At 37.4% G+C, this 14,508-nt stretch overlaps 1 protein-coding gene across 4 annotated transcripts; it reads right to left on the bottom strand.

Annotated features, from left to right (window-relative positions):
- Nucleotides 1-571: 571 nt before the first annotated feature.
- Nucleotides 572-14,097, bottom strand: LOC143857296 (protein neprosin-like). 4 transcript variants are annotated; one of them, XM_077367720.1, is made up of 7 exons: nt 13,786-13,837; nt 13,366-13,452; nt 12,276-12,486; nt 9,240-9,389; nt 8,719-8,772; nt 8,501-8,644; nt 572-1,091 (listed from the first exon to the last, which is right to left on the bottom strand). In XM_077367720.1, exons 3-7 carry the CDS (start codon nt 12,447-12,449, stop codon nt 732-734), a joined length of 882 nt encoding a protein of 293 aa, XP_077223835.1. In that variant the 5' UTR covers nt 12,450-12,486; nt 13,366-13,452; nt 13,786-13,837; the 3' UTR covers nt 572-731. The 4 variants fall into 4 exon arrangements, with proteins under 4 accessions (XP_077223835.1, XP_077223833.1, XP_077223834.1 ...); XM_077367717.1 differs by lacking the exon at nt 12,276-12,486 and having other exon boundaries at nt 576-1,091; nt 13,786-14,097; XM_077367718.1 differs by lacking the exons at nt 8,719-8,772; nt 12,276-12,486 and having other exon boundaries at nt 575-1,091; nt 13,786-14,097.
- Nucleotides 14,098-14,508: the final 411 nt, after the last annotated feature.

Raw genomic sequence — 14,508 nt, 5'->3', positions numbered from 1 at the left:
GCGAAACAACCAAATTACCTCATGGCAGGCCCTGGTTCAAAACCCAACAACTCCTTGATATTAAAATTCCATGTGATGTGCAACCCAAAAGAGGGGCCATTTGCGCCATCTGTACAGTCAACCCAGAGAAAGAGGGGCCACACGTGAGGGGGAGTGTTGAAGTATGAATAAATAATTAAACATCTCTAGCTTTTGTAGTTATGTAGTCTGGCTATGCTTGTGTGGGCCATTTATCAGGGATGAATTACATTCACACCTACGGTGCAAATTGTAGAAAAAGATAAAGGAAAACGTCAAAGTTTTTCCCTTCTCTATATTATTTCAGAAAATCAATGAGTTTCCCTATTAATAATCTAATACACCTTTTATACATAAGAAATATAGAAATTCTCATCCTAGCAACATTCTAAAATTAGTGCACTAAAATATAGAAAAACTTCTCAAAAACGTCTTCCTAAATTTTTTTTCAGAGACTTCCTAAATTTTCTAAATACTAATATCCTACTTGCTAAAGGAGAATAAAGGAATTTAGGAAACATAATCTCTCAAATAGGTAGGCTAGCTTTTTAAGAGCCCTGACTTGATTTTCGGCTCCATGCTGCCAAAGATATAGCTGCATATGTAGTAATTGGTTGTTTCACACTATACAAGCTTTATAAGAGATGAGCACACTCATCCATCTTCCACATTTATTTATTTATTTAATTTGTTGAGTTTAATCCTTTGCATAGTTAACAATCAGGACCCCCAACATAGAAGTTATAAGACCAGTCACCTCCCTTGTTACCAGGACGATACACAACATAGCATTTATCAGCGCCCACAACCAGCTGCTTAGGGTTAGGGTCATAGTAGTTATAGAATCCATCCATGAGCTTAATCTGGCGAACGTAACATCCAGAACGATAGCCTGATGTTGCTGAACGACCACTTCCCATTCGAGGTTTAGGTTCGTTGGGTGGACCTTGAGCCTGCCCACCCCACGCAATTGTGGAAGCATTCTTATCTAAGTTGTCAAAGAAATACTGTGGCCAATATCCCACCAGTTCATCTGTTCCCCACCATAACCCCCAAGTGTTCATGCTCAGATCCTATCACAGAATCACATCACATTTCAAAAACACAAGCAACCCATTTGGTATGTAGGTTAAAAAATAATTGAAATACCTACTAAAACGCCATGGTCTTTTTTTAAAAAAATAACTCCCAAACTAGTAGAAAACTATAATGTTTTATTGTTGAAGTAAAAAAATTAAATAACGCCATCTCTAACAATTTATGCTTTTGGCATAATTGGTTGTTTCACATTGTATAAGAGTTGTTGCCTCATGGCAGGCCCTGGGTTCAAAACCCAACAACTCCTTCATATTACCTGGGTTCAAAATCCAAGAGCTCCTTGATATTAAAAATCCTCGTGTACATCCAACCCTAAAAAGGGGCTACACGTGATGGGGAGTGTTGAAGTTTAAATAATTAAATAACACCTTCTCTAACAGCTTAAGCTTTTTGAGTAATTGGCTGTTTCACATTTATCACTTACAAAGAAAAAAGAACCAATTTAAAGGTCATTGATTGATACTAAAAACGATATAAGAATAGTAAGATGAATCAATTAAATCATTAATGGCTCGTTTAACAGTGCAACTTAAAGGAATGTTTGTAGCACTTTGTGCGGAGAACTAAATTAACCAAAATAAGATGATACAATGATACGTAACCTGTTTTTGTAGGGTCATGTATCACAGATCTTGAAGATTCAAGAGAATAAGAAAACAGGAAAAGAAGTTCAGAAAACAGAGTTTTTGGGAAAAAAGAAGAACAATTTCATTTGATGCCTCTCATTACAATTGCCAAGCTCTTTTATACAACTGTTTTTAGTTAATACGGCTGGCATTCTGTTTAACCAACTAAGATTCTCTTTCCTCTATTCCTAAAAGACATTCTCTATTCCTAAAAGACAACTGCTTGTGTAAATCAACTTAAGCTAGTTCAAATGTAATCCTTCAACGATACTGACTTTTGTTTCAACCTCTGAACCCTGCTGTCTTTCCTCTGTTCTTTCAGCATTGCCTGATCTTCATGATTCCGTACTTCCAACCCTTCAGCATTTTGATGTAGTTCTTGTTCACTATCTTCCTGGTTGCTATCATTACCCACCCCTTGAAAAATCACCTTGTCCTCAAGGTTTATATGAGGATAGTCAGTTTGAAGTGCATCCAAATTCTCCCAAGAGGTATCTTTAGGCAACAGTCCATGCCATTGCACAAGCACTTGTTGTATAGGTGTGTCGTTTTGGAGAACAAGTCGAGTCCCTAAAATAGCTAAGGGTGTAATTACAGGATGGTTGTTAAAACTCATATGGGAATAGCTACTAAAAATTAAGAGAGATTGTTTAGGGACTTCCATTATAGGATAGACTTCCTATTCCAAGTATTGTAGACGAATAAGTATGTGCTATAATCAGTGTTAGTTTCTTTTCATTCCAAGTGAAGGTACGGTCCAGATTTATTGCCTTTGCAATTTTACTTCTAATTGGAAGCTATAAATCATCTTCTATATTTAAATATATATCTAAAGGAAGAAAAGGGTTCATGGGTTGTATGCTTTGAGGAAGTTGCATCGGTGAAAGAGGGTCGAGCAAGGCAAGAGTCCCACCTAGTCTGGATGTGGTGTAGAGTCCATACAGGGAAGGCTTCTTTTATTATTGGAATTTGTATATTGCTATTTTTGGTCAAAAGTTCTTCTCTTTGGGTTTAATTGTTGGACGAGCAAGGAGATATAGATGAACTCCTTCTCCATTCGTGTACCATGAGAAAAAGCCAAGAAAGAAAGGAATCTCAGGGTGCCATCTACTAGAAGACCTAGGAAGCCAAGTTTTGTTGGGTTAGATAAAAACCCCAACTCTCTAGTGTTTTATTCGACCCTATTCGACCCCCTTATCGGATCAGTCAATCTCTTCGAGGTTTACTCGCAGGATCCCATCTCTTCAAGTTCTAAGGATTGGTGTTGGTATGGCATATTAGGGATAGTGTAGAAAGCCTTTGGGAGGGATGATCGATACCTTGACTTCATCTTCTAATGGAGTCTATGTTTATTTTGTAAATAAATCTTTATTGGAAAGGGAGCTTCACTTGGGCATGGGAGTAGTGAGATAGAGTTTTGGTGAGAACATCCCCTTGTTTTTCATATTGCCGAAAGCAAGATTTAATACGAGAGGACCACAACTATTCTTATGAACTTGCCCTCATCTTATCATTGGAGCTGTTGCCATGACATTGATTCGGAGAAAGTAAGTCATTACAGTACTTGCTTCAAGACAGCCCTAGACACTCAAATTCGTGTGGACTTGGAGAGCGTAGATCACGATTCAAGGTACGCTCTCCAAGGTAATCGATCTTCAGGACAAGTTAGAGGGAAAACATTGGACATAGAGGTATGTAATTACGTACTACTTTGGGTGAACCGTTAACCCATTCTCTTTGATTACATATGTTATTGTTTGTGTACCTCCGATTTGTACCTATACGATTTCAGTTATCACTTGGGTCTAGCAAGCTATTCTTATTATCCTATATACCATTTGATTTCAGTTTCGTTATGATATTGTTTCGATATGGACTCTTTCGCTCTGTACCGATATGGATTACTTTGATTTTTGCCTTTGCCACGATATTGTTGAGTTACCTATAAAGTGAACTTTTGAAACCCTTATGGAACCCTATTGCTGAGCTTTGTCTCTCATTCTTATTAACTCTTCGATACCATCTGTTTGGACACATATGGCTTTTGTTACCGCCATTGCTTTGGTTATTTTAGTTTGTTACGAACCTTTGATATGACACCTCAACCTTTGGAAAATATCCATTTTGGACTCTGGACTTTGGATCCGTTATTTGGACCTTTGGAACTATCTGTTATGGACTTTGGATTCACCTTCTGTTTCTGGACACTTTGATGGAGGCTTGGGTAATTTTGGACCCTGCCATATGGGGGTGATACAATTGGCAACTCTGGACCCACCGTGGGGGTAATACACTGGAACTTCTGGCCCGTCAGTGGGATAAAACGTTGGCCCCGTCGACTTGTATTTGAACTTTGAGGAACTAGTTCCTACACCGTGGGCGGTCGGTGTAAGCAATAACACGCTTTTTGGACCCGTGGGCAGTCGGGGTGAAAATAACTTGCTTTTTGGACTAAGCCGATGATCTCGAAGTGGAGTTTGCATTCTGAACTTTGAATTTCGAACACCCTTTGGCAATGACTATTGATCTAATATTTTGGACACCATTTTTGGCTTTAGTTTCTGTTTTGATTCGGGCTTTGACTTCTATTTTGATACTAGCTTTGATTACTGTTTGATGATATTTAGTTTCGACTGCCCCTCCGTTCAATATTCTGTTTTGATACGCTCTTTTGATTATCATTATACCCATTCTTTCTGTTTGAAACTTCAGTATTCAGTTCTGAACTTTCTGTTTGACCCTTAATGAGCCTTAACATGCTTAGACCTACATTAGAGTAGTGCTTTATTATGTACTGAGCTTTTCAGCTGACTGTGGTTTATAACATTTTCAGATTTAGATCCTCGTGAGCCGAACGAGAAAGTCAAGGCTTAACCTTGGAGACCTTTTTGTTTGATTTGGTCAGTCAGACAGTGAGTATTATGTGAACCTTGTAAAAGACTTTGCTAAATTTATTTAAGTTTAGCTTATTTTATGCTTGGATCTGATATTATTCTGCTAGCCTTGTATACTTGTAGAGCTTGCTTTGCAGGTATACGGTGTTGTCATGTCTTACGCCCAGGGTGGGGTTTGGGGCTGGACAGTAATACACACACACACAATAATTTAAGGAGATTGCATCATTAAAGTTGGCCATAGAAGATAAAATCCAATTAAGTATTTATCTTAGAAAATACAACATCATAAAATTTTGCAATCACATACACAAAAGTTACATAGGAGAAATGACCTTCTGTTGGGCCAATCAAAAGTCGTTACCCAATTTTTAAGATTGCAAACTCTCACAGTGTACATACATATGTAAGCCTATCAATTTGTGCCTCACGACCAATAGGGATTCTTTGGAAACTTTGTAGCGTGAATCCAAAAGAATCCTTTACATATAGGCACAATAACCTTTTATGGGAATAAAGAGCATATAGAAACCGTAGTTGGGTGCACAGTGAAAACTAAATAGATACACGTGTAACAACGGTGTTTATCCACGGCCAACCAATAATGCAACTCACAAGATTTCAATCCCTTATTGTATGTTTACATATATTAAGCTCTTAATTTGTGCTGCAAAAACATCAGGAATCCTTTGAAAACTTTGTTCCATGAATTCAAAGGTCCTTCGTAAAACATGCACAAATATTTCTTAAGTAATCCAACTAAATTCAAACACAATAGTACACTTAAAATATAATTGGATATTTAAAAAAGCTTCAAAGCACATCTTCATATTAGATTCATGTCCAATAATAAAATTAATATGTACTCAATTAATAGTATGCCACAAAACCTTAAGAACGAGGAATAAAAATGGTTAAAAGACAAGTAAGGGCATACACAATGTGTGTTTGGGTGCATAAAAATAAACCAGACATGCATATCACAAGAAGATATTTTCTGCAACTAATGTGTCCAAGTAAGACCAAACAAGTATCAATTGTGAGAAACCGAAAACTACAACTCTAAAGGGTCCAAAACCTACTCACAAAGGGAGGCCCTCAAGAACATTTACACATGAGCTATAAGATTCGATCCTCAGATGGGTTCAAAACCTATGCCAATGGATCCGGAACACCGGAAAACCTTAGGATACATTCCTATCTTGTAAAAAATTACCCAAAAATGGGTCCAAAAGGCTTGTTATGGAAAAATTCAAATATGTCCTAAAGTTCAAATCTCAAACAAGCAGAGAAGTGAGACCTCTGAAACTTTTACCAAAAGATAAAGGGGACCTAGAGGGTCATGGAACATGTTTCAGTTTGCTAAGAGTCGGACGGAAAGAAGACTATAATGGCCACACAAAATGTTTTTAGAAAACTGGTTCAGGATAAATTCACCCCTGCTGGATTTATTAATCTTCAGGATAAATCACCCCCCATCTGGATGTTGACACAGGATCATTCACCCCACTTTTGCTACTCATGCGTCACTGTCATGCTGATTATACGGATTATATAAAAGTTTTACTTTTTCTCCAAAGTTTATGAAAGTACCAAAATATGGCACTTTCTTAAAAAATTACCATTCAATGCTATTCCTAAAACTTTGGTAATAACCATGTTATAATTTTTTAAAAATACGGTTGAAGGTCATCTTCCCCTCTTTTAACCCTAAAACTTTCGGGATAAATTACAGAATTGCCATCGATCTTTAAAACAATGGTTCTCACTCTACAGTCGTCATATTGACTTGAAACTTTAGGGGAAGGATCATCGGCCAAAGAGGAAGACAATGGTACCGACTACTCGCCGGAAAACATTGCCGGTCACTGGCTAGAATTACTTTTCTGGCAAAGTACAAAAATTGGTATTTTTCATCCAAAATTCAAATTTTCTTTGATTCCAAAGCCCACAACCTACGTTTTGATACCAAATGTTATTCTAAAACATTACTTAACGATCCCTTTGGATCTTTGGCGTTGAAAACAAAGAAAATCAATATTGAATTGAGATGGGTTTGATGTACCTTTAACCATGGCTTGTGCTTGAACGTATGTAATCCGACAATCCTCGTAGCTTTTCTGAGCACAGAGGCAGCCCAGAAACGCCTCTTGATACTTCTCTTACCTTGCATACCAACAGGTCTATGGGAAACCTCTCAAAAGTGAATTCTTTCTCTCTCAATGAGTTCTAGTGTTGTGGCGTGTGACAAGAGGGACCAAGGGTCTCTTTTATAGGCAAAAGCTCCCATTGAGCTTTCCTAAAGTGCCAAATTTGTTTGGCAATTAAACACTAAATAGAAAGTGATATTTGAGCTTAGTTTCTTTCACCAAACGTTTCCGAAGTTAAGATATAACCCTATGAACGAAAGGCTTCTAAACATGCAAGGCCACACTCAAACTAGCGAGCCTAAACTTAGCAATCCTTGTCTTTTAGGGATTCTATCAAGTTTAGAAACACTAGACTTTTTAGAAACTTTCAAACCTGGCATGTGTGTTTGAGAAAATCAAGGGAGCTTGGATTGAGGCAATTGGACCTTTGTTGGAGTATATTTCAAGTCTAGAGGGAGTGAAAAAAGATCCAAGGGTGCATGGACTTGAAGCCTAGAAGCAAAGTTGAAGTTCAAATCGTTTCAATTGCCATTAGAATGTAAAGTCCAGTCCAATGAATTAGGTTCTTTATAGGCTCAAAAAGGAGTTAAATAAAGTCTTGAGGAATGCTAGAATATAGGGAAAAGACCCATGGACCAAAAGCCCAAAAGATCGAGAAGGAAAATCCAAAGATGCGCAAAATTTGCCAGGCCAGTCAACCGGGTCAGGGTCGTCGACCGTGAGATGGGTGCTGGAAAAGATGAAAACGACTAGCCTCACTGGGCCGATCAACTGAGTAGGGCCGGTCGACCACGGTAGTGTAAAAAGTATAGCCGTTGGGTTTCAAACGGCTAGGTTTTGTAGCTTCGTAGATTTAACAAAAATGTCCTCCAAACGGCTAGTTTTGAGTTCCAAGACTATATAAGGGTTCCCTAACCCTCTAAACTTAATAGCAACACCTCCAACTAATTTTGAATATCATCTTGAGTTAGGAAACCCATTTGAGCTTATCTTGAATCATATTTAAGGGATTGGACATAAGATCCATTTGTGTACCTTCTTGAATATCTTCTTTCTTGTAATCGATCATTGAAATTGGCAAGTGGTAGGAGACGCGGGGCCACCTGAGCGAATGTTGGGAGATGCATAGCTATCTCCAACGGCAAGTGGTGAGGAGCATAGCCATCCTCAATTGTAAGGGTTTAATCCTCACCTTTATGGGGATTTGGTTAGTGAAGCCATCAAAGTTTTTGGTGGACTGGATGTAAGCCTTAGTGTGGAGTCAAGAACCGAACCACTATAAAAATCTACTGTGCACTCTCTATCTCTCTATCTTATTTGTGCATTTGATTTTTATCTTCATTATGCATATTGTTTAAATTTTCCATTTACAAGGGAAAAAGTTGCCACTTTGGGATTTCACTCCATCACATAGTTTTACGAATTACAAAGTTGCACATTTTATCCAACGATACATTTTATTGGGACCAACAATGCTTTGAAATGTTGAATATATGATCAACATGTCCCAAATTGTGGTTAAAATGCCTGCATATTGATCGATAGAAACACCAATAAAAATAATGACCGTAAAAAACAAATGAAGAACATGAGAAAAGATAAAGGTAATTCTTACCATTGTGACTGCTCGTATTTTAATGGAATTTCCCTTTAACTAGTATTTTAAATTCTAAGACATATAATCTGTTAAGGAGAAAGGAATTTGTATTTTTACCTTGCTCACATCAATTTGAATTTCAGCCATGCTTTCAGCATACTTAGAAACAGGTAAAACCATGCCGAGGGGTATCTTTTCACTAGATTGTATGAAACCTGGGCAAAAAGTATTGAAGCAACCTGTGTTTTGGAAACCACCTTTCTGTACATAAGAATGTAACTAAGTTAGTTAGCTAGGTCAAAAGTAGAGCTAAGTAAGAGGTTTTTGAAGCTTACATTCCAGTATGTAAATAATCGAGTTTTATGGTCACCAAAAAGTCCTAGATGCACCTGAGAGATCAAATTAGATTTCACATATATAGGATTCTAAACTAAAAATGTGAGTTTAGACATTTGATGAGTAGATAAAAACACTAAAAATAGTCCTAAATTTAAAAATCAAGGATCACCTTGTATATATTTTTATTTTTAAAGAAGATTTTAGTTTTATTTACATATGGGAGAAAGAGGCACAAGTATATTCGTCTAGGCTCAATGATTGGTATTTTGGATCGAGGTGAAACACAGTCACTGAGCCCCTTGTGTTGGTGCTGCTCACCCCATACTTCATCTTAGACAGCTTCAGTTTCTAGTAAACTCACTGAGAATTTTAGTAGCCAATAAAAAAAGGATTACAATATCAATTGTTGTAATTGAATTTGATATATGTGCAATATTAAGGAAGACTTGTGTCAATCAATTGTCATATCTTACAACATGTTCTAAATAGTGTTTGATTGAGCAAAGAGAAAACTTACAATCCATCCTGCTACAATACTGTCCTGTTGGTTCTGAACCCAAGTACCAATAAGGCTGAATTGCTTCTCTGAAAGATATAGATCATTCCATGTATTCAAGAATAATCTAGTTCCGTAATACGCTTCCCCAGAAGTCCTTACCCATGCAACCTGGGAAACATATAGCTACCATTACTCAATTGTTTACATGTTAATGTGATAAGGTATTCAACAACCTAGAGAATAAGTGACGTTAAAGGGAAAATGAGAAAATGAGAGAGTAGGCAAATTAAGTGCGAGGGAAGAGAGTAGAAGAGAAAGAGGGAGAGGATAGAGAGGGGGGATTCTTAACAAATTTGGAAACTTCCATTGGTTCATTCTTGTCGTTCTTGTATGTAAGGATAACCATAATCTACTGTTCTCTTCAAATAAATTTCATAATTAGTTGTTTTCTATCATGACTAAAAATTGAATTGAAATAAGAATCAATTTAATGAAACATAGTAGACATCTAAATATGATCTTCAGCGTCAAATCTTTCTACTTGTTATTCTTTCAGTGTCAAATCTTTCTTCTACTCGATTGCATCCAATCCTGTTCTCTCGCCAGTGGCTTGAGTATGGAAAATACCAGCTATGGGGAGGGTTCGATTCTTCACTTGGACAGTGGCATTAGATAAGATTCTTACAGTGGATCATCTACAGAACCGGCAAATATTGATGATAGATCATTGTGCGCCTTGTGTGAGGCAGGAGAATCAGTTAATAATGTGTTCTTGCATTGCAAAATTGCTAGATTTGTGAGGAGCAAAATCTTAGGTGGATTTGGCATATCATGCGTTTCCCATCAAAGCTAGCAGAGTTAGTGGGGCGTTGGTCTTTGAGTCATTGGAGAAGAAAGGGCAAAATCTTATGGCATGTGATCCTATTATCGACAATATAGGTACTGTTGAAGGAGCGAAACCACATAGTGTTTAGAGGACAAGTGAAATCTCCTCATTTCCCAAGCTTAGAGTATGAAATAGTAGCGAGGTGAGGCCGATGACCTCTCCAATTTGGGGTTCCACCGGTAGTGAGTATTTTAGGCTAAATTTTGATGGTTCTAGCTATGGTAATCCCGAGATGGCCAGGGTAGGAGGCCTTCTAAGAAATTAAAATTGAAATACGTTATGGGCATACTCGGGACCAATAGGGATCGTGGACTCTTACGAAGCAGAAATTGGGGCGGTGCATCAAGGATTAAAGTTGTTGATGGATCACAACATTTATGATAAGGTGATAGTGGAAGGTGATTCCTCATTCATAATAAGATGGTTGAAGGGAAGCTCGTCTCATCCTTGGAGATTTGCAAGATGGATCGACGGGATCTTGGATTGGGTGGAGGGATTGTCATTCCCATTTCAACATGTGAGAAGGTCAGCCAATAGCAAGGCCGAACAACTAGCAAGGGATGGTGCTTCTAGGGTAGAGTTGGAGCTCTTTGATTTCCTCCCTCAACGTTTTTTTTTCTCTCTTTTGTTGCTTTCTTTTCTCGTGTATATCGCTATTGTTGTTTCCTTGTCTCTTGTTTCTTATGGTTATGTACTGTCTTGATCATATTGTAAACACCTAAAATTAAAAAAGAAAATCTTTAAATACATAAATAGAAAGTGTTTTACTTATTCTCTACTTTTAAATAGCACAATCACCTTCTTTTTGTAACCACAAAATCATGTTATTAATTTTTTTTTTAAAAATATTCTCTTACCTCTTGGCAATCCAATCAACCAAATACTTTCTCCCTTTATCTCCCAATTTGTCTCACCTTATTTTGAAACCCAAAAAAAAGATGTTATCTTCGTTCTTACAACAAAAGGAAAAAAGTAAAAAAAAAATCTCTCCACCCCAACGACTTTTTCTTCTCTCAGGCTCCGTTCACTTGTTTTCCCGGGAAAGAAAAAGAAAATGTTTCCCGGGAATCTGAAGTGGCATTAGGAAAAGAAATCCAGGGAATCTATGCAGGAAAAGGTTTCCCTGGACTGTTCACTTGCGCAGGAAAAGGTTTCCAGGGAAACTGCTTGCCCTTCTTTTTGCACTAGTTCCCCAGGGAAACAACGGAAATGAAATCCCTAAAGGGGAGGGAAATGGGCTTTTCCATGTCATTTTTTTACTTATTGCAGAAATTTCACATGTGTAATTCTATTTTCACTGGAAAGCAAGTGAATGCTAGAAAACTGTCTTGTCAAGGAAAAAAGAGGCTGTTTTCGAGGGATTTGTTTTCCGGCGAACACAAGTGAACAGATCCTCAATGTTTTCTCCTTCTACAAAAGGACGAAAACTCTGTCTTCCCTAGAACCTTTTCATTATTACCACTACCCCATCACATCTTTCCCGTTTTTCTTCAAGACACTCTTATAAAGGAAGAGACAAAAGCTCCCATTCTCCCTACTCTCCTTCAAGAAAAGACAAAAATACTCTCTTCGTTTATTAGTCTCCCTCTCTCATATTTCTACAAAAAAGCTTTTATACACAAACCTTTTCTATCTCTCTATAATCCAAGTTCTTCACAATCAACTCTATTTTCTCATTATTTCAATCTTATATCCCGGGGCAACACACATTACGTCACCGACATCCGTACGATCTTCACACAGGGCCTCCCAGGCCCACTTCTCCGCTCGTGAGAAAATCCGTACGATCTTTACACACAAACCTACTTCTCCGCTTGTGACGGCTTCCCCATCAACGATCGGAACTGTGAATAGCAACAACTGGGAAGCATCAAATCCCTTCTAGTTATTTATTTTATCACAATCTTTTGCTTGCGCATAGTCATGTATTTCATTTCATACTTAATATTCATTTATAGTCCATCTTTCTAATCATCTGATTTATTTCATTCATTTACCATTTTTTTCACCTATTAATCAATAACTTTTACTTTTATGCACAAATAAAATAAATTTCAATTTTTGTGTTTTCACATACCTATCGCCAGGTTTCTCCCGGTCTATCATAAATTTAATTCATTGCCATTCAAAAAAATTGAAACATAGTAGACTTAGATAGTGTTGGTCACCAGGGTTATTTGAATCAGATGGATGAAAAGGAAGAGGATATTTCCCTGTATTTGAAAGAGATTTTGCTCTAATAAGGTCTTCTTTTCGAGTCCTCCGAATGGGAACCGTTCCTCTTGGGCACCCTCCATCCTTGAGCCCAATTTGCAATGGTTTCCCAACTGAGGGTACTCCATCTCTCGTCTTCTCTTTCTCAAGGGACTTGGGTCTTATCTGTATATAAGAAAACATTCCATCACTAAATACTAAAATTAGCATTCCATCACTCAATGCTAAAATAGAAAGGGTAAATATCTATCACGATTGGTAAGTTGTGTCCTTAATTACATTTTTTTTTGTAAAATTGTATTCACTTTTTTATAAATATTATTTTTCAACAAACTAATCTAAACCAACTACCCAAAAAAATATACACAAGAGAGAGCTTATGTTATCATATGAGGCCAAAAAATATATACAGGGAATTCAAGACATCCATATAATTTGAAAAAAAAAAAAAAGGTTCTCCCAAAGTTAAAGTAAATGATTTGATTGATCTCAGTTGATTTTCACTATCAATAAAATGTGCTTCTATAAAGCACTTAGATATAAACAAAAGAGATATGATAACTATGAAGGGTGTTAATCCTAATTTCTCTTAACTAACTAATCTAGCTTGGTAAACTAATGACTAATCTTGTCATGCCCATATTGTCCGGTTCTAGGTCCTCTACGCTCCTCGGTTTTATTTTTCAGCAGCACTAACCGTCCCGGCCTACTCCTGCCCCTTGGAGATACTAAAAACATGTCTACAGGGAGAGGAGAAATCCACATGTGTAGCCTCGTAAATTTTCCTGCCTTTCTGATGTGGGATCTTTCAAATCTATCCCTCTATTGATCTAATGGTAAGATCTTGTTAGATCTGATATATGTAACGCCTTGGCCCCACACCATGCAAATATGGTCCGGTTCTGGATCCCAACCTGCTCTGGTTTTGTTTTCCCCGCTGAAAACGCGTCTGCACATGGAGAGAGGAAACCACATATATAGCCCAGTTTCTTTCTCTCCCTTTCCTATGTGGGATCTCACAATATATCTTAACAATTACAATACCTGAAGCTTGTAGTTCTTAAGCAATGGATGATCGAAAGCAGGTTGCTTGTAGAAGTCAACACAATCAAAGATATCACCATCTTCTGTCTGCAACAACCATTAAACTCCATCAAATCTCCCATTAATCGATTGATCTTCTTTCATTTTTATATGGTAAACTAACTAGAAATTGCAACTTCAATGTTTTGCAGCAATCAAATGATTCTCCCAGATTGCCACATGTTTTCTTTTTCATATCTATCTTTTTTTTTCTTCTTTTTCAGATTTCCACTTGATTCTAGGAACAAAAGGGGGGAAACCGGAAAATAAATCACGATTTTTTTCTTCAAAAATGAAAATAAAGAATTTCAATACCAGCCATGCATATGCTATAGTATGCTTGAAATAATGAGTTTGCGTATTTGAAACAAAATTGCATACCTCAATGCTCATGATTGCTGGTTTATTGAGAAGCTTGAGCTGTTTCTCCAGCTCTAAATCTTCTTCTCTAGTCAGATTTCTTCCTCCTTCCACTTCATGATTTCTTAAAATAAGAACCGATAAAATAGCTACTAGCAATAGCATGCCCTTGGAGCCCATATCCTGACCAAAACCCTCAACAAAAGCCATGTTTGCAGTCAACCTTTGCCCTTGGCCATTCATATATAACAGGGACTCATTGTCTAAAAATGGAAATAGTATCCGCTTTCAAATCCATGCATGAATGTAGAATCGACTCAAAAGTATCAATATATTTCTCTTTTCTAATTTGGAAAAGGTAATAGTAATTTTAGTAATCAACAGCAGAAAGAAAAGGACTGCTTGCGTATCTGTTGAAACTGATTTGGCACGTGTTGCATAATATTTGTTGTTCATGCATGCATAAAGCTGGCACTTATGGTAGGGATGCAACATGGGTCAGGTTGGGCCTGGTTCAACCTCATTTTGGATCGGGTTGGGTTGGCATTTCCTCGAGTCGAGTTGGGTTCAGTTACGGTTGGGAAAGGCTGGCCTATTTAATTTCGGGTTGGATTAGGGTTGAGGCCTTGGGCAATCCGACCCGACTCAACCCAACACAACCCGAACCAGATCTCTATCCTTTAATTTTATCGTGATTTTCATAATGTTAGGCCATATTTGGCTACCACGAATTTTTTTTTCTTG

This window comes from Tasmannia lanceolata, unplaced genomic scaffold (genome assembly GCF_043159265.1).
Source record: "Tasmannia lanceolata isolate RefF3 unplaced genomic scaffold, GAP_Taslan_0.1 ptg000024l, whole genome shotgun sequence".
NCBI classification, from domain to species: Eukaryota; Viridiplantae; Streptophyta; class Magnoliopsida; order Canellales; family Winteraceae; genus Tasmannia; species Tasmannia lanceolata.
Note: the sequence above shows the minus strand (reverse complement) of the source record. Positions and strands in the feature narration are given on the sequence as shown.

Bases quoted from the DNA above. Each gene is read 5' to 3' on its own strand.
- LOC143857296 (XM_077367717.1), bottom strand. From the start codon at position 14,007: ATGAATGGCCAAGGGCAAAGGTTGACTGCAAACATGGCTTTTGTTGAG. The intron at 13,453-13,785 runs GTATGCAATTTT...TGGTTGTTGCAG, and splicing joins CAGCAATCATGAGCATTGAG to ACAGAAGATGGTGATATCTT. The intron at 9,390-13,365 runs GTATTGTAATTG...TATGTTTCCCAG, and splicing joins TTAAGAACTACAAGCTTCAG to GTTGCATGGGTAAGGACTTC.